Genomic DNA, 18,264 nt, shown 5'->3' on the forward strand with positions numbered 1-18,264 from the left:
AGGATGTCAGACCCAGAGCAGGACCAGAGGTTGATCCTCCTGGAGAACCTGGCCACGGCGCTGCTGCGCGTCCGGGCCGACAAGTGGGCCAAGTTTGCGGCCAGCGAGGAGACCTCAGTCCTGCTGGACAAGTTCTTCAAGCAGCCAGAGCTGCTGGAGCTGGTGCTGGCGCTGACCCCGGCCGGGCAGCTCCAGCCCACTACCTCCTTCCCACCTGCCCTGAAGGGCAAGGCCTTCTACTGCGTGAAGAAGAAGGAGGAGAACATCACCGGGGAGAACTGTCGGAGCGCGCTGCTGGTGGGAGACGTGGGCGCCTCGCCCGTGGAGCAGCTCATCACCGTGCTGCTGGAGGTGGGTTACCTGTGCAGGGACAGGCTGGGGCTGAGCAGGGTCACTGCAGCTCCCTGGGCACACTGGGACCCAGCTGCTCCAGCCAAATCTCCAGGTGGGCTCCAAAATGAACTAAAATTCACAGAGAAAACTTGTGCCAGGTCCTCACCCTGACCTTGCAGTGGCTCCCATCCCATGCTGAACAAACCCCACAAGGACAGGAGCTGGGTGAAGGTCACCAAGCTGGTTTGCTTCTGGCCCCTACTGGATCACTTCCTCCCTGCAATTTTAGAAACTCAATAATGCCCCCTTACCTTTACCCTGCAGCTGGGAAATGTCGAAGTGGACTTCCCTCAAACTTCCCATGAATATTCCTGCTGCCAGCCCAGAGCACCCAAAAGCTTCATCAGCTCCAGGAGCCCCCACTATTCCCCCTCATTGCTGGGGGCTTTTGCTCATGTGCCAGCCCCTGACTCTGCCAGATGCATTCACTGTGCCACTTCCAGCCTTTCCCAGGCCATGACAGCTGGAAACCAGAGCAAAGGGCCTTCTGGTCACACTGATAAATACCAGCAGCACCCATCTGTGGCCAAGAGAGCCGTGACAGCACTGAGACTGCCTCAATGTGCAGCGAGAGGGAAATGCCCAGTGCCCTGTGTACAGCAGGTCACAACGCAGTGCCTGAGCCAGCCCTGTCTCGCAGGTTGTGACCCCTCTGCTCCTGAGCCAGGATGAGGGGCTGAACTGGCCCAGGATTGTGGCGGAGGACATCGTGCACCACACTCAGCAGCTGCAGAACAAGATGTTCATGATGACTGGCAAGATCCAGGGGAAGCCACTGCTCCCACTGCCCGAGCATCTGGTCAGCTGGGAGGACTCAGGCGCCGCCCTGGACTGGTGGGTGGCACCACTTGGGGCCAGAAAAGCCTGGCAGGGGCCCAGGGCAGCAAACATCACTCGGGAAGGGATGGGAGCTGGGTCCCTGCACAGCCCTGGGCACAGCCATCCCCTGCAGCAGACAGTGCTTGAGGACAGGCATCTGCCCCGGCTGAGATGGCCTCAAGCAGGAGTGAGGGCTTCCCTAGGGCTGTCTGGGGCTCCCCTGGGGCAGTTCAGGCCTCCCAAGGGGCATAACCCTTCTGCCTTCCAGCCTGGTGGGGCCCATCGATGGCACAGTGCTGCACTCCATCGAGACCGTGGTCATCGAGTGGTTCCAGCTGGTTGAGGAGATCTTCAGCCGGGACCCAGCGCAGCAGCTGCAGGAGGGGCTGCACCCCCTGCCCAAGGTGGAGTTTGATTTCTGGCAGACCAGGGTGACCAGCCTGCAGTGCATCAGTGAGCAGGTACTGTCCCACCCACCTGTGGCCAGGTGTCCTCGTGCTGAGCCGCCCGTGCTGATCCTGGTGCCTCTTCCCCAGCTGGTGACACCCCAGGTGACAGGGCTGGCCAAGGCCCTGGAGAAGGCTGACAGCTGCTACTGGCCGTCGCTGCAGAACATGATCAGGGCCGTCAATGGGGGTGAGGTCCCGTGACAGGGTGGTGGCTGCCCCCAGCCAGGTGTCCCCATCCCAACACGGGCTTTCTCCCTGTCCTAGGTCTGGAGGAAGCCAATGATGTCAACCTGCACCTGCAGCCGCTGCAGGGGCTGCTGGAGGACATGGAGCAAATGGAGTACCCCGAGGTAACTGATGTGTGGCTAAATAACCAGGCACAGCCTGCTGGCCTCACCTGGGCAGCAGCAGAGCCCCAGAGGCTGTGGGGGGACACATCCCAACACTGACGAGGCTCTGCTCCCGCAGCTGCGGCCCTTGGTGCCCAAGGTGCTGTGCACCATCTGCCTGCTCCGCGCCCACTGCGTGCACTACCACTCGCCTGCCCACATAGCCCGCATCCTGCAGGAGACCTGCAACTTCTTCATCAGCCTGGTACGGCCCCACGGCCAGCACTGACCCACCCCGATCCCTCCAGCTGCTGCCTCCGCGGGCAGATGTGGAGAATCCAGTCACGGTGATGTGGAGACACCCCAGACAAGGGAGCAGCAGAGCCCCCCAAGGGCTGGGGGCAGCCTGGGGCAGGCACGGGCTGCAGGCAACCACAGCAAGTCTGTGGGGCTGAAAGGGGCAGCAGGAGCCTGCACGTCCTCCTGACACCCTGCCTGTGTCTGTCCCAGACCTACAAATACCTGAACCCAGAGGACATGATGAAGGGGCTGCAAGGAGAGCCCCAGGAGACCCTGGAGGGACTCAAACACGCCATCTCCATCATAGAGAAGTTCTTCCAGTCCTACAGCACCTACTGCTCTGAGCTAACGAGCACGTTCTTCCCGGTGGGTGCAGGGACGGTGCAGGAACTCTGACCCTGCGCACCAGCGCCCGGGCTGACAGCCCCTCTCCCCTTGCTCCCAGGAGCAGAAGGAGCTCTGGGAGTTTCCCCCGCCGCAGATCTTTGGGAGGATGGATGCCTTCCTGCACAGGCTCAGGGCCATCAAGGTGAGAGCACAGCACTTCAGGGCACAGTGCCAGCCTCAGCCAGGCCTCCCTGCCCTGGGGATGGATCCCGGGGAGGCAGTGCCACAGGGGGGGCTCAGCTGCAGCCTGGGGCTGCTGGCACGGTGGGACATCACTGGGAGTCAGTGCCACCATTGCCAGGGCAGGTTCCCCGAGCCCCCACGGCAGGATGGGCACAGCCTGGCCATGCCACCCCAGTGGGGCTGCTCCTCAGCACTGCTGGGCTGTGCTGGTGCTGCAGCTCCTGCACCTGCAGGCTGGCACAGGGGAGCCAGCTACACGGGGCTTTGTGCTTGCCAGGAGCTGTTCCAGGCAGCCATCGAATTCCAGAGGCTGGAGAAGACGGTGCTGGGAGGGGTGCGAGGAAACTTCCTTGGGACCTGGGTGCTGAGGATCTCTGAGGAGATCTGTGAAGCCACCAAGGCTTTTGCTGACTGCAAATACGATCCCCTGGATCCCGATGAAGAGGTGAGGAGCAGGCGCTGGAGTGGAAATGTAATGGGTGCTGGAATGGAGATGTTAACATTGCTTAGTGAAAAGAGAAAAATCTCTTGTGAGAACGGGCTGCAGTCACACAAGGGACTGCCCCACAGCAGCACAGGGCTGGCTCTGGAGCACGGCATGGGGCTCTGGACCCTCTGGGTTCAGCAAACCCTTCCTGAAGGATCTGAGAAGGAGGCACAGGGGCTGTGCTGCTTTGAACCATTTTGCTCTCAATGGCAGGAGTGGAACACAGACTTTGCAGAGTTCCAGAAGAAGGTTGAGGATGCGAACAAGCAGCTGGCTGCCATCTTCTGCCAGGGCTTTGACGACTGCAACCGCCTGACAGCTGCTGTGAAGGTACCTGAGCCCCAGCACGGGCACAGCTCCCGCGGGACCCGGGGGTGTCTCCTGTCCTGGAGCGCTCCAGGTGCAGGAACCCGTGCCCGCCTCTCCTGCAGCTGGTGCACATGTTTGCCACCGTGCTGGAGCGGCCCCTGATCAAGGCTGAGGCTTCCCCCTGCTACCTGGCCCTGCTGGGGATGTTCGAGGCCGAGCTGGAGAGCGTGAAGATGCTGTACGACACGCGGTTCCTGACCCCGCCGCCGCCCGGGGGCGGCCCCGCCATCCACAAGAACATGCCGCCGGTGGCCGGGAAGCTGAAGTGGGCGCTGGAGCTGCAGCAGCGCCTGGAGGGGCCGCGCCAGGACCTGCTGGCCATGAGGCACCCGTAGGTGCAGCTCCGGTCCCTCGGGGCAGTGGTGGGGCAGGACCCAGCCCGGAGCGGGTCCCCTCCGTGCCCCGCTGCTTTCAGCGGCTTCCCTGCTGCTCTGGCAGGGCCATGGTGGGCGCCGAGGCTGAGCTGGTGTCCGGGAAGTACGAGGAGATGATGGGGCTGCTGCAGAGCTACAGACGGCGGATCTACGAGGAATGGGCGAGCGGGCCCGGCAAGGACTGCCACTTCAGCCTGGAGCAGCCGCTGCTGCAGCGGGACCCCGAGTCCGGCTTCCTCAGCGTCAACTTCAGCAAAGAGGTGGGTGCCGGCACGGCAGAGCCCCAGCAGCAGCGGCAGCGGCCCCAGCATCGCTGCCCCGGTGATAACGAGCCCTCCCGGGCGCGGTGTGTCCCTCGCAGCTCTCGGCCGTCCTGCGGGAGGTGAAGTACCTGCACATCCAGCAGCAGCAGGACATCCCCACCAACGCTGAGAACCTCTTTGCCCAAAACGAGACCTTCCAAAAGATAGGGGACAACCTGGCGCTCATCGTGGGCTGGTACAACGAGGCAGGTTCTGGAGGGGAGGCATCCCAGCTGCTTTTCCAGGCTGGAAGGGACTGGGAGGTTTGGGTACCACAGGCACACCACTGGCACCTCAGGTCCCTGCCCCTCCCGAGGCTCGGCCAGGCCACAGCTGTGCCATCCAGCACTGTGGGGTGGGCACCTGTTCCTCGGTGCTCACCTGTGGGTGTGCTGGCTCACCTGTGGTGTGTTGGCTCAGGTGAAGCAGCAGCTGATGCCAGTGGAGCAGCCACTGCTGGCAAAGGAGCGGGAGGCCCTGGATGTCCGTCTGTCCAGTGCTGAGAAGACTCTATTTTGGAGCCATGAAGGTACAAACCCTCACCTTGGCCATCCCAGGCTGGCAATCCTCCTTCTGGGGGTCCCTGGTACCAACCGACCTCCCACTGCCCTGGGGTGTGTCCGCAATGTGCTCGTGTGCCCATTTCCCCCCCAGGTGTCATGGAATACATCCAGGAGATGAGGGAGACCCTGCACGACCTGCACAGACGAGTCCAGACAGCGAAGCTGAACCTGCAGAGCATCACCCAGCTGATGGAGGTAACGTTTGCTGGCACTTCACAAGCATCCTTCTGGGACACATCCAGCTGGGACTGTCCTTTCCCTGGCCCAGCAGAGCAGCCCCGTTCTCTCCTCCCTGCAGGACTGTTCAGCCACTCCCTTGTTTGGAAGAAAGGACAACAAGGAAACGGCGCTCCTGGACCTCGAAGGCAGAGAAAACGCCATAGCTCAGCGCCGTGCCCTCATCGAGAGCACAGGCGAGAAGATCCAGGGCATGGTGCAGGTGGGACACGGCCCTGGAGCCCTGCGTGGCTCACAGGGGAGTGAGGAAGGGCTTGAAGCAGTGTCAGGAGCCGATGCCTTTGCTGGGTGTTCACTCCTGGCTGGTTTTCTCGTGGCAGGAGAACGCAGAGATGTTTAAGGCCGATGTAGCCTCACGGATATGGCACAACTATATGGCACACATCGACAAAATCGTGCTGGATGGGCTCTGCATGCTCGTCCACAGGTCCCTGCAGCTGCTGCTCACCAACATGGAACCCGAGGTAGGTGCTGCTGTTGTGGCCGTGCGTGTCCCGGTGCTGGGCTCGGGTGCCGGTTCGGTCAGTGCCAAAGGCGGCTGTGCCCGCGCTCCCTGCAGCCTGCAGGGCTGTGGGGCTGCGGCACATGAGCAGCCCCCGGCCCGTTGCAGGCCCCGGTGTCGCCGCTGTTCGAGGTGCGCATGGAGCTGGCCGAGGGCCGCGTGCAGTACCAGCCCTCCCTGGAGGTGGGGGCCGGCGACAGCTTCCTGGTGCTGGTGGAGGGGCTGCTGGGGGACACGGAGGCGGTGGCAGCCTCCATGCCGCGGCTGCTGGAGGGGGCCATCAGCTACAAGGTGAGTCCACGGCGGGCAGCAGCTCCGGCTCTGCAGAGAGGGGGCGAGGGTGGCCGTGTCCCAGCCCGTCCCTGACCCCTGCCCGGCCCTTCAGGCGGCGCTGGAGGACCAGCAGGATCTCCTGAGGATGCAGGAGCACCTGATGTCACTGGTGGTCAGCACCATGGCAGAAGGTGAAGAATTCAGTGCCAGCTTTGAGGAGCACTCCCACCTGTGGAAGGAGACCCCCGATGAGTTCCTGCAGCGCTTCCTCACCTTGGACAGTGCCACTGAAGAGGGCGAGGCAGAGCCCAAAGGAGAGCCCAAAGGAGAGCCCAAAGCAGAGCCCAAAGCAGAGCCAGAGAAGCCCTTGGCGCCTGGGGTACCGCCCCTGGGACTCTTTAAACAGGAGGTGTGGGCCGGGTGCCTGGAGATGTGCTGGGTGCTTGGGTGCCCTGGAGGATGCTGGGTGCCCAGAGAGGTGCCAGCCACAGCCCGTGACCCGTTCCTGTCCCCAGATCGACGTGTTGGAGGCGCTGCATGAAGACGTGCTGGAGTTTGAGGAAACCAGGGTGTTTGGGGGGTGGCTGCAGAGCGACTGCCGCCCCTTCAAGAAGGCGCTGCTCAGCGCCATCAGGGGCCACAGCATGGTGCTCCGGCAGTTCCTCGCCCACCACGTCACCAGCAGGTAAGGCCTGGCACAGGGACGGGCTGCTCCCACTGAGTGAAGCCTGGCTAAGCTGTGGCACAGGCACCTCTGTGTGCCAGGGCAGGGCTGACCCAGGGACACGGCCCTGGAGGTGCAGGTTCCATGGGAAGGTTCCAGGCACCTCCAGGGGTGGGTTTCTGGGGGCCTGCAGAGTGAGCCCCAAGCCCAGGGACACCTGGTGAGCAGCACTGTCCTCTCAGTCTCGAGGAGCTGCAGAATTTCATCAAAGAGTCCACTGCCGGCTTGAGTAAGCCTCTGGAGGAGGGAGACTATGAAGGACTGGTGGAGGTGATGGCGCACCTGGCGAAGGTCAGGGAGAGGCAGGAGGCCACGGACATGATGTTTGAGCCCCTGAAGGAGACGGTGGCGCTGCTCAAGACTTACGGGGACAAGATGCCGGAGGAGATCCACCTGCTGCTCCAGGTGGGCTGCCAGGGTGCGGGGGCCGGGCAGGGGCTCGCTGGGGCCAGGCTGGTGACCGCACGTGGTGCCCCCTGCAGAAGCTGCCCGAGAGCTGGGACAACAACAAGAAGCTGTGCCTGCGGGTGTCGGAGAGCGCGGCGCCGCTGCAGGCGGCCGAGGCCGCCGTCATCCGCAACAAGTGCCAGGACTTCGAGGTGCCAGCCGGGGCAGGGGGGCAGCTCCGGGGCAGCTCTGGGGGCGCTCTGCTGCTCCTCCCGACTGCCGGGTCCCGGCTGCCCTCACGAGCCCCGTGCTCCTCGTGCTCCCACACAGGTCCAGCAGCTCGCCTTCCGGGAGAGCTTCCAGGAAAATGCTCCTTTCTCGTACACAGAACCAGAGCCCTACAAGTCACTGAACAAGGTAAGGAAGGGGAGGACACCAGGGCCACTGCTGTCCCCGCTGGCCATCCTGACACTGGGTGCTGGGGAGGGGCAGCTGCTCCAGGTCTGGCTCCAGCTCTCCTCTGGACCTGCAGCAGGGATGGAGCCCCTGCAGGAACAGAGACATGTCCCTGATGCACAGTCCCTGGCTGACACCTTTTCCTTTCCTCCATACAGCAACATAAGAGCATCACGGCCTTGGAGAAGGAAATGGAAGCCCTGGCCTCCTCAGCTGCGCTGTTTGAGGTGTCATTCCCAGAGTACAAACAGCTCAAAATGTGCCGCAAGGAGCTGCGCCTGCTGAAGGACCTCTGGGACATGGTCACCCTGGTATGCGCTGTGCTCTGGGAGCTGGGCACAGTGCCCAACCCTGCATCCAGGCAAGGGCTGGGCAGCAGGCTGCTCGTGGCTGGCATGGGCACCCAGCACAGGCACCTGGTGCCAGCTGCCATTGCCGACCAAAGCTGCAGGGCTGTTGCAGCTTCTCAGAGAGCTCGTGGCCATCAGAGGGAAGATGAGACATGGGGCAGGTTGTTACTCTTAGAGCAGGTCTGCGTGGTGTGTGCATGAGTGGGGCCCTGTGGGCACACAGGGCGTGCAGGCACTGGGTATGCTGCTCCTCTGCCCGGGCAGGAATGCTCCTGCTAATCCCGTGCTGTGCGAATGTATCCTGGTCCAGGTGAACTTGAGCATCACCAGCTGGAACACAACCAAGTGGGCAGAGCTCAACGTTGAGGATATGGATATTGAGTGCAAGAAATTTGCTAAAGACATCCGGGGTTTGGATAAGGACGTGAAGGGCTGGAACGCGTTCACGGGGCTGGACAGCAGCGTGAAGAACATGATGACGTCCCTGCGCGCCGTGAGCGAGCTGCAGAACCCGGCCATCAGGGACCGGCACTGGCAGGAGCTCATGCACACAGCCAAGGTGCTCCGAGCCCTCCTGCCCATCCCCGGCCCAGGAGGCTCCCCAGATCCACACCCAGCAAGGGAAGGGGGCCGTGAGGCTCAAATCTGGCCACATGCAAATGTTTGTGTGGCATCTCTAGCTGTGGGTGTTAAAGGGCTGGTCTGGGTGAGCTGCTGGACTCCTCTCTGTGGAGGGGAGCCCATGGCCCAACCATGCTGGTTCTGCTCCAGGTGGAGTTCACCATGTCCGACAACACCACCCTGGCGGATCTGCTGCAGCTCAACCTGCACAAGTTTGAGGAGGAGGTTCGCGGCATTGTGGACAAAGCGACAAAGGAGGCCGGGATGGAGAAGGTAAAGGGGGCTCAGCTCCTCCCCTGCCTTGCTGGGCCCCTGTGCCAGCGTGACTCCGTGGCTGCCAGGCCCTGTGTTACGGTTCCTGGGGCCCACAGGGAGCACACAGGGCTCGTGGAGCCACGCCTGGAGCTGCCACTCCTCCATCCCCCTGCTGCCCCACAGGGCTGGGGCCTCACCACGGCCCCCAGCTCATCCTCCTGCCCCAACCACAGGTGCTGAATGCCCTGGACACTACTTGGGCAGCAATGGCGTTTGAGTATGAGCCCCACGGCAGGACCCAGCTCCCACTGCTCAAGATGGATGAGGCACTCATTGAGACGCTGGAGGACAACCAAATGCAGCTGCAGAACGTGCTGGCATCCAAGTACCGAGCCTTCTTCCTTCAGAGGGCACAGGACTGGCAGGAGAAGCTGTCAACCACTGACACTGTTATCAACACCTGGTTTGAGGTACAGAGGAAGTGGAGTCACCTGGAAACAATCTTCATAGCATCCGAAGACACACGAAGTCAACTGCCAGAGGAGTCCAAGAAATTTGACACCATTGACGAGGATTTCCGAGTGAGAAGCCCATTCCACCTCTCCTTTTCCCTGCAGCTCTCTGCCACTTCGGGTGGCTGAAGTGTTTTTCCTCTTCAGGCTCTAGTGGCTGATGCAGTAAAAACTCCCAACGTGATTGAGTGCACCAACAAGCCCGGGCTGCACACCAAGCTGGAAGCGCTGCAGGACAGGTAAGGATCCAGTGATCCTGGTGAAGCATTTGGGAGGCCAACGGAAGGGTTGGTTCTCCAAAGCATCAGCAAGACAAGGACTGAGCAAAGGCTAAAGCCCATGTATGGGGGTTAAAGCAGGATTTTCTGTTTTCTGCAGGCTGGCAGTCTGTGAGAAGGCCTTGGCTGAATACCTGGAGACCAAAAGATTGGCCTTTCCCCGGTTCTATTTTGTCTCCTCTGCAGACCTACTGGATATTTTATCCAAGGGGACCGAGCCCCTTGAGGTATAGGCTGTGTGTGAGCATGGGGCTGAGTCCTCTGCCATTTCCCCGCACTTGTTTGAGCAGTTTTAGAACATTTTTCACTGCTATGGGCAGAGCACCATCCCTGTTCTGCCTTCCCGGGGGTGCAGTGCCCAGGTGCAGTGCTCAGGGGTAGATCCAGTGCTGATCACCCCTCTGCAGGTGACGGGGTCCTGACAGTGGCTGTGCTCTGCTCGCAGGTGTCCCGGCACTTGACGAAGCTGTTTGACAGTTTGGCCAAGCTGAAGTTCCAGGAGGACGCAGACAAAAAGCCCCAGAAGGTGGCCCTCGGGATGTTCAGCCGGGACGGGGAGTACATGGACTTTGATGCAGAGTGTGACCTGTCTGGCCAGGTCAGCTGGGCTTCAGGGAGCCTGGGGCAGGGGGCAGGCTGGGCATGGGCTGAGCCTTTTGCTGGTTGTGCTCTAACAGCCTGGCAGGAGTATAAAAATGCAATTACAGAGATTTTTGGCCAAAAGCCCCAGAAATGGCACCTGCATTGTAGGTGGAGAGCAGCACAGTGGTGTAAACCTGCTCAGCCTCCCCGTCCCTCGAGGGTTGCAGGGTGCTTCCCCTGGGCTGTTTGCCCTCAGACCACCCCTCCTCACATCCCGTGGGATGTGCCCTGCGGGACTGGCACCGGGCTCTCTCTGAGGGCACTGCCAGGTGCAGGGGGAGGTTTGCGGGATGTGCCCTGCGGGACTGGCACCGGGCTCTCTCTGAGGGCACTGCCAGGTGCAGGGGGAGGTTTGTGCAGCCTGGCAGGGCTGGAGCTGCCCGCTCAGCTGTGCAGGTGTGCCCCTCAGGTGGAGGTGTGGCTGAACCGGCTGCTGGAGCGCATGCGCTCGACGCTGCGCAGCCTCATGCCCCAGGCCCTGGGCACCTACGAGGACAAGCCACGGGAGGAGTGGGTGTTTGACTACCCAGCCCAGGTGGGTGCTGCTGAGAGGGGCAGGAGGAGGGGCAGAGAGCCCCGGGAGCCACAGCAGGTTCCTCTTCATGGCCGTCTTGTCCCCATGGTTTGCTGCAGATCGCTCTCACGGGCACCCAGATCGCCTGGACTACAGAAGTTGGAGTTGCCTTTGCGAGTCTGGAGAAAGGTTATGAGAATGCCCTGAAGGATTATAACAAAAAGCAGGTTGGCATCTTCTGCACCTGACCTGGAGCCGGCCTGAGCCCCTCTGCCAGGCCAGGAGTCATCGAGAGGTGGCAAACGAGGGCATCGTCTCTATGCCCAATGTTTCTGTGCTTGCCCAGATCGCTCGGCTGAATGCCCTGATTTCCCTGCTCCTTGGGAACCTGAGTGCTGGAGACAGAATGAAGATCATGACAATCTGTACTATTGATGTCCATGCAAGGGATGTTATAATCAAAATGATCCAAACAAAGGTATTTGGTACCAGAGGGAATTTTTGGTGCAGCATCACTCAGAACTCTGGAGCACAGGTTTCCTGTCATTCCATTGCAGTCAGACTGGGCACCTCTGTTGGTGGGCGTGGGCTGGGCCGTGAGGAGGGATGGTCCCCACGCACCCCAGCATGACCTGGGACCCCTTTGCCCCCTGTGCTAGCGCTGGGAGGTGGCAACAGCCCCGAGCAGGGTGTGTGGCTGTCCCAGCAGCCGGGCAGTGCCAGCGCCCCCGTGCCCCCTGCCCACGGCCGCTGCTCCGCAGGTGGAGAACTCGCAGGCGTTTGCGTGGCAGTCGCAGCTGCGGCACCGCTGGGATGACGGGGAGAAGCACTGCTTCGCCAACATCTGCGACGCGCAGCTGCGCTACGCCTACGAGTACCTGGGCAACACGCCCCGGCTGGTCATCACCCCCCTGACCGACAGGTGAGGCTCGGCTGCCCCGCCCCGGCCCGGCCCCGCTCAGCCCCGGCCCTCCCTGCACAGGTGCCACATCCCCCCGACACACACAGTCCCTGCACAGGTGCCACATCACCCTGACCCAGTCCCTGCACAGGTGCCACATCCCCCCGACACACACACAGTCCTTGCACAGGTGCCACATCACCCTGACACACACAGTCCCTGCACAGGTGCCACATCACCCTGACACACACACAGTCCTTGCACAGGTGCCACATCCCCCCGACACACACAGGCCCTGCACAGGTGCCACATCACCCCGACACACACACAGTCCCTGCACAGGTGCCACATCCCCCCGACACACACAGGCCCTGCACAGGTGCTCCAAAACCCCGACACACACACAGGCCCTGCACAGGTGCTCCATCACCCTGACACACACAGGCCCTGCACAGGTGCCACATCCCCCTGACACACACAGGCCCTGCACAGGTGCCACATCCCCCTGACACACACAGTCCTTGCACAGGTGCTACATCCCCCTGACACACACAGTCCTTGCACAGGTGTCACATCCCCCTGACACACACAGTCCCTGCACAGGTGCCACATCACCCTGACCCAGTCCCTGCACAGGTGCCACATCCCCCCGACACACACAGTCCTTGCACAGGTGTCACATCCCCCTGACACACACAGGCCCTGCACAGGTGCCACATCCCCCTGACACACACAGTCCCTGCACAGGTGCCACATCCCCCTGACACACACAGTCCTTGCACAGGTGCTACATCACCCTGACCCAGTCCCTGCACCTGTACATGGGGGGAGCCCCCGCTGGCCCCGCGGGCACCGGGAAGACAGAGACCACCAAGGACCTGGGCCGGGCCGTGGGCATGATGGTCTACGTGTTCAACTGCTCCGAGCAGATGGACTACAAGGTAGGCCCGGGATGGGGGCACCCAGGTGAGCACCACGGGGTGTCCCAGACAAGGGACCGTGTCAGGGAGCCCAGGGGAGCCTCGGCAGGGAGGCTTTACCCCTGTGCGGAGTTTCCCTCGGGAAGAGCACAGTCCGTAAGGCACGAGCAGCTCTCAGCACTCGAGTTCTGTCACCAAATCCCCCACTGCACTGTGAGGGATCGCAGTGCCTGAGCCCTGTCCCACCGCTCTGTTTCTCTCCAGTCCTGTGGGAACATCTACAAAGGACTTTCCCAGACCGGCGCCTGGGGCTGCTTTGACGAGTTCAATCGCATTTTGGTGGAGGTCCTGTCTGTCATTGCGGTGCAGGTGCGTGCTGTCCCCACAACACAGTGGCACTGGCTGCCAGAGAGACTGCCCAGCTCACGTCCTGCATGCTGCCCCAGTTAAACCTGGCTCACAGGACAGTTTGCCACTGTTCTCTCCACTATGTCCTGTTTGGACACAGGGTGGGGGGTGGAATCCCAGCAGTGCAGGGGATTTGGGCACTGTTAAACCTCACAGCGCAGCTGTACCATCCTGGTGACCTGTCACCCCCAGCTCTGCCATCACCTGGCACAGGGAGTTGGGGTGATTAGGAAGGAGCTGGTTTAAGGGCAGCTCTCCTGCTGCTGCAGCTCCAGCAAGACCTCAATATTATTCCTAGCAAAGCCAAACCCTCAGGCTCACCTTGGGGAGCAGTCAGGGCACTGGGCAGGGAGCCAACACCTCTGCTCACCTGGCAGGTAAAATGCATTCAGGATGCAATCCGTGCCAGGAAGAAAACATTCAACTTCCTTGGGGAGACCATCTCGCTGGTCCCGTCAGTGGGGATCTTCATCACCATGAACCCTGGCTACGCCGGGCGCACCGAGCTGCCCGAGAACCTGAAAGCTCTGTTCAGGTGGGTCAGAGCCAGCTCTGTGCAGGTGGGCCAGAGCCAGCTCTGTGCAGGTGGGTCAGAGCCAGCTCTGTTCAGGTGGGTCAGTGCCAGCTCTGTTCATGTGGGTCAGTGCTAGCTTTGTGCAGGTGGGTTGGTGCCAGCTCTGTGCAGGTGGGTCAGAGCCAGCTCTGTTCAGGTGGGTCAGAGCCAGCTCTGTTCAGGTGGGTCGGTGCCAGCTCTGTTCAGGTGGGTCGGTGCCAGCTCTGTGCAGGTGGGTCAGAGCCAGCTCTGTTCAGGTGGGTCAGAGCCAGCTCTGTTCAGGTGGGTCGGTGCCAGCTCTGTTCAGGTGGGTCAGAGCCAGCTCTGTGCAGGTGGGCCAATGCCAGCTCTGTGCAGGTGGGTCAGAGCCAGCTCTGTTCAGGTGGGTCAGAGCCAGCTCTGTTCAGGTGGGCCAATGCCAGCTCTGTGCAGGTGGGTCAGAGCCAGCTCTGTGCAGGTGGGTCAGAGCCAGCTCTGTGCAGGTGGGTCGGTGCCAGCTCTGTTCAGGTGGGTCGGTGCCAGCTCTGTGCAGGTGGGTCGGTGTCACTGCAGCCCTTCCCTCCATGCTGACACTCCTGTTCCACACCCGTAGCACCCTCAGCCAGGGGTGGTGGCCCTGGTGTGAGGGAGCCCTTGGCACCACAGCACAGTCCTGTCACTCCCCAGAGGTGCCAGGTGGGGTGAGCTGGGCTGCTCAGCATGGGGACAACATGCTCAGGTGGGTTGCCACCCTCAACAGAGAGTTGACCAAAAGGTGGTGAAGCACTGGAAGGGGAGGCACAGAGATGCTGTGGGACCCTGTCCTTGGTGAAACTCAGCCTGTGGCTGCAGAAGGGCTGGTGTGCCCCAGCCTGGTGGGACATGAGCCCCGCTTGGGAGGAGTCTGGGCAGGAGACCCCAGCAGGTGTAACTGCAGCAGCTGGGTGTTTGTGACACTGGAAACCTGGGGGCAAACCCTGGGAGCTGTGGGAGGGTAAGGACGTGGTAAGCAGCCCTGACAATTGCAGCTGCTCCTCTCTAGACCCTGCGCCATGGTGGTCCCCGATTTTGAACTGATCTGCGAAATCATGCTTGTGGCAGAGGGGTTTCTCGATGCCAGGCTCCTGGCAAGGAAGTTCATCACTCTCTACACGCTCTGCAAAGAGCTGCTGTCGAAACAGGTAATTAACAATATTACACAGTGCTGGCTGGGAGAGGAAAGAGTCCATCTGATCCTCAAAGCTGACACTCTGTGGTGGGATTGCTGGAGGTGACACACAGAGTGACAGCTCTGCACAGCTCAGGTCTGTGGCTGGACAGATCCTCTTCTACCAGGTGCATCATATGGCACCTTTCTGCCTTAAGGAAGGAATCAAGAAGCCCAAAAGCAGAATAACATGGAATTAGAATTAGGCCAGTTAAGAGCATTCAGATGTTATTCATCTCAAGAGAGGTGATTTACACTATAAAGGTGCCTCCAAGAAGGAAGTCAGGTTCCCAGTTCCAAACCACCCCCATGACTGACAGAGGCTTCTCCTGTAGATGAGCCCAGTTTAGGTCCAGCCCAGTGGGTGCCATGTGATGACCTGGCTGATGGAGAGGGTGTTCCTCGGCAGTGCTGTTTGAAGCAGTTCTCCCCCACCAAAGTGAAATGGTGATTCTCTGCTTCCTGCCACAGGACCACTATGACTGGGGGCTGCGGGCCATCAAGTCCGTGCTGGTGGTGGCAGGCTCCTTAAAGAGGGGGGACCCCGGCTCTGCAGAGGACCAGGTCCTGATGAGAGCTTTACGAGACTTCAATATCCCCAAGATCGTGACAGATGACTTGCCTGTGTTCTTGGGGCTGATTGGAGACCTGTTTCCAGCACTGGACGTTCCCAGGAAGAGGAACCTCGAATTTGAGAAGGTGCAAGCCCAAGCAGGGCACCATCCCCAGAGATGTGCCAGTCCTGGCAGGATCCAGAGACTGATGCTCTATTCAGCGCTCCCGGGGCAGCTGGCTCATCTGCAGGGCCTCTCCAAGGCTGCTGGTGCTCAGTGCCTGCTCTCCCTCCCAGGTGATCCGTGAGGCCGTGGTGGAGCTGAAGCTGCAGGCAGAGGAGAACTTTGTGCTGAAGGTGGTGCAGCTGGAGGAGCTGCTCCAAGTGCGACACTCCGTCTTCATCGTCGGCAACGCCGGCTCCGGCAAGTCCCAGGTAGGGCCAGACCATCCTGGGCCCCCTCTGACCTTGGCCAAGCACATCCCGTGGCCTCCCATGGCTCCTTGGTGAGGGCTGTGCAGCCCCCAGCCCTGCCAGAGCATGTTCGGGCAGAGGACAGCTGTGCCAGGCGCTCGGGCACCGTGTGCCAGCCCTGCAGCTGAGCAGGTTTGGGATCACAGCTCAGGGGCTGCCCTGAGGGATACCCCGGGCAGAGCAGAGACAAAGACAGAGAGCAGACAGGGGCGCGCTCTCAGGGTTGACCCTGGGCGTGCTGTGGTGCCGGCAGGGTGACAGACAGGGCTGGGGCAGGGCTGGGCTCACACGGGGCCCTGTCCAGGGGCTGGCTCTGCTCAGGGAGCTCAGGGCTTTCCCACCCAGGCGGGAGCAGGGCCCCATGGCCCCACCGCAGGCAGAGGCTGAGATTGCCCCAGTGGGATCAGCACCTGTGGCTGCACCATCCTCTCTGCACAGGTGCTGAAGTCGCTCAACAAGACATACAAAATGCTGAAGAGGAGGCCGGTCACGATGGACCTGGACCCCAAGGCTGTGACCTGTGATGAGCTGTTTGGGATCATCCATCCAGCCACACGGGAATGGAAGGATGGTGAGACACCAGTGCTGTGAGCTCAGTTTGTGGGATGTGAGATGTAATGGGAAGACTTTTCCTTGGGGCTCTTTCCCAGAGTGGGAGGGAGAAGGGATGTGTTTCATGGGAGCACCAATCCCACGTGTCCTCCAGCAAAGGACTGCGTGTGGAGAGGAACAAGCCGAGTCTCTCTCTGGGGCAGGTCTGTTCTCCACAGCCATGCGTGACCTGGCCAACATCACCCATGATGGGCCCAAATGGATCATCCTTGATGGAGACATTGATCCCATGTGGATCGAGTCCTTGAACACAGTCATGGATGACAATAAGGTTGGTGCCATCACAGCCCAGGGGCTTTGCTCATTTGTGATGTCGGGGGGACCAGCTCCAGACATCCCCCACAACGAGCCCCTTCCCCCAGGTCCTCACCTTGGCCAGCAACGAGCGCATCCCCCTCACTCCCACCATGAGGCTCATTTTCGAGATCAGCCACCTGCGCACGGCCACGCCGGCCACCGTGTCCCGGGCTGGGATCCTCTACATCAACCCCGCAGACCTGGGCTGGAGCCCGTGAGCTGGGACGGGACGGGATCCATGGATGGTGGAGGATGGATGGATGGTGGATGGATGGTATGAGATGGATGGGATCTGGCGAATGGGATGGGTGGACGGATCCATGGGATGGGATGGATGTGATGAGGATGGGTGGGATTGGATGGATGGGATGGGATGGTCCATGGACGATGGTGATGGATGGGATGGGATGGGATGGATGGATGGGATCATGGAGGGTGGGATCTATGGGACGGAATGGGATGGGGTGGATGGACCAGGGACGATGTGGATGGGATGGAGGATGGGATGGATGGGATGGGATGGGGGGATGGGACAACGGGACTGGGATGGGATGGGATGGTGGATGGCAGATGGGACGGTGGGGATGGATGGTATTGCTGCAGCCCTGTTTGTCTCTCCCACAGCATTGTGGCCAGCTGGATTGAGACAAGGACAGAGAAGTCTGAGAAGGCTGCTCTGACGATCCTCTTTGACAAGTACCTGCCACCATGCCTGGAGAAGCTCAAGTCTGAGTTCAAGACAATCACCCCTGTTCCTGATGTCACGGCCATACAGACAGTTCTGTCTCTGCTGGAATGTTTTCTGACACCCCAGAATGTCCCACCAGACTCACCCCGGGAGCAATACGAGCTCTTCTTCGTCTTTGCCTGCATCTGGGCCTTTGGTGGGGCCTTGTTCCAGGACCAGGTACAGCCAAGGGCCTGCCCAGCACTGCCACCCTTCTCTGCATCCCATCCTGTGGCTGGGCTCTGAGTGTCTCTGTTTTGTCCTCCAGCTGGTGGATCACCGTCAGCAGTTCAGCAAGTGGTGGCTGACAGAATTTAAAGCCATCAAGTTTCCTAGTCAGGGGACAGTTTTTGACTATTACATTCATCCAAACACGAAGACATTCAATCTCTGGGATGAAAGAGTGCCAGCGTTCGAGCTCGACCCCGACGTCCCCTTACAGGTATTTCCCACGAGCACTGTGTTTATCTGGTTTGTTTGACTGTCACTCCACAATCTTGCCCTCAGTAATGTGTGGAGCATCATCAGGATTCAGACTGGTAGCACCCATGAAACCCAATGGCTTCCAGTGGTTCTCTTTACCCCACAGAAGCCTCAGGCAAGGGCTGTGAGTTCCATGTCTCCTTTACCTTCAGATTAACCTGCAGCTTCAGAGAGTCTCACAAAATAGCTGTGACTATTGCCTGAGTGCAAACTGTCCTTTAGCACTTCATTTGTTGTTTCCTGCAGTGGCATCTTGCAGATTTTATCTAAGCTGTCAGGGAAAAGGGCGAGGAGCTGTGGCTGTGTGGTGGTTTCAGGAGCTGTTCACGTTGTTCTGTGTAATAACTAGGTTTTGGTCAGCAAGTCTTTAGAACGACAGAGCACACCAGAGGTGTTGCTTTAGAGAGGGACCAGGTTTGTCTGCAGAGAGCAGGGTCTGTTGGA

At 60.6% G+C, this 18,264-nt stretch overlaps 2 protein-coding genes across 2 annotated transcripts; both read left to right on the forward strand.

The window, feature by feature from the left end:
- Positions 1–3: 3 nt before the first annotated feature.
- LOC135455568 (dynein axonemal heavy chain 17-like) lies at positions 4–9,000 on the forward strand. Its single transcript, XM_064728897.1, has 27 exons — positions 4–351; positions 1,034–1,227; positions 1,481–1,673; positions 1,749–1,848; positions 1,926–2,011; positions 2,130–2,255; positions 2,501–2,656; positions 2,736–2,819; positions 3,138–3,305; positions 3,561–3,677; positions 3,779–4,047; positions 4,155–4,350; positions 4,452–4,598; positions 4,813–4,921; positions 5,047–5,150; positions 5,254–5,394; positions 5,513–5,656; positions 5,803–5,985; positions 6,080–6,346; positions 6,483–6,652; positions 6,874–7,096; positions 7,174–7,290; positions 7,409–7,495; positions 7,693–7,845; positions 8,195–8,443; positions 8,656–8,778; positions 8,944–9,000. The coding sequence occupies exons 1-27, from the start codon at positions 4–6 to the stop codon at positions 8,998–9,000; spliced, it is 4,311 nt and encodes a 1,436-aa protein (XP_064584967.1).
- Positions 9,001–9,026: 26 nt separating this feature from the next.
- Positions 9,027–18,223, forward strand: LOC135455569 (dynein axonemal heavy chain 17-like). The gene is made up of 21 exons (XM_064728898.1): positions 9,027–9,341; positions 9,420–9,511; positions 9,651–9,777; positions 9,996–10,148; positions 10,602–10,727; positions 10,826–10,933; positions 11,053–11,184; positions 11,468–11,628; positions 12,392–12,548; positions 12,792–12,896; positions 13,313–13,470; positions 14,510–14,648; positions 15,146–15,373; positions 15,525–15,733; positions 16,047–16,098; positions 16,140–16,272; positions 16,457–16,584; positions 16,676–16,824; positions 17,235–17,517; positions 17,606–17,779; positions 18,170–18,223. The coding sequence occupies exons 1-21, from the start codon at positions 9,027–9,029 to the stop codon at positions 18,221–18,223; spliced, it is 3,183 nt and encodes a 1,060-aa protein (XP_064584968.1).
- The last annotated feature ends 41 nt before the right edge of the window (positions 18,224–18,264 follow it).

Source organism: Zonotrichia leucophrys, chromosome 18 (assembly GCF_028769735.1).
Source record: "Zonotrichia leucophrys gambelii isolate GWCS_2022_RI chromosome 18, RI_Zleu_2.0, whole genome shotgun sequence".
NCBI classification, from domain to species: domain Eukaryota; kingdom Metazoa; phylum Chordata; class Aves; order Passeriformes; family Passerellidae; genus Zonotrichia; species Zonotrichia leucophrys.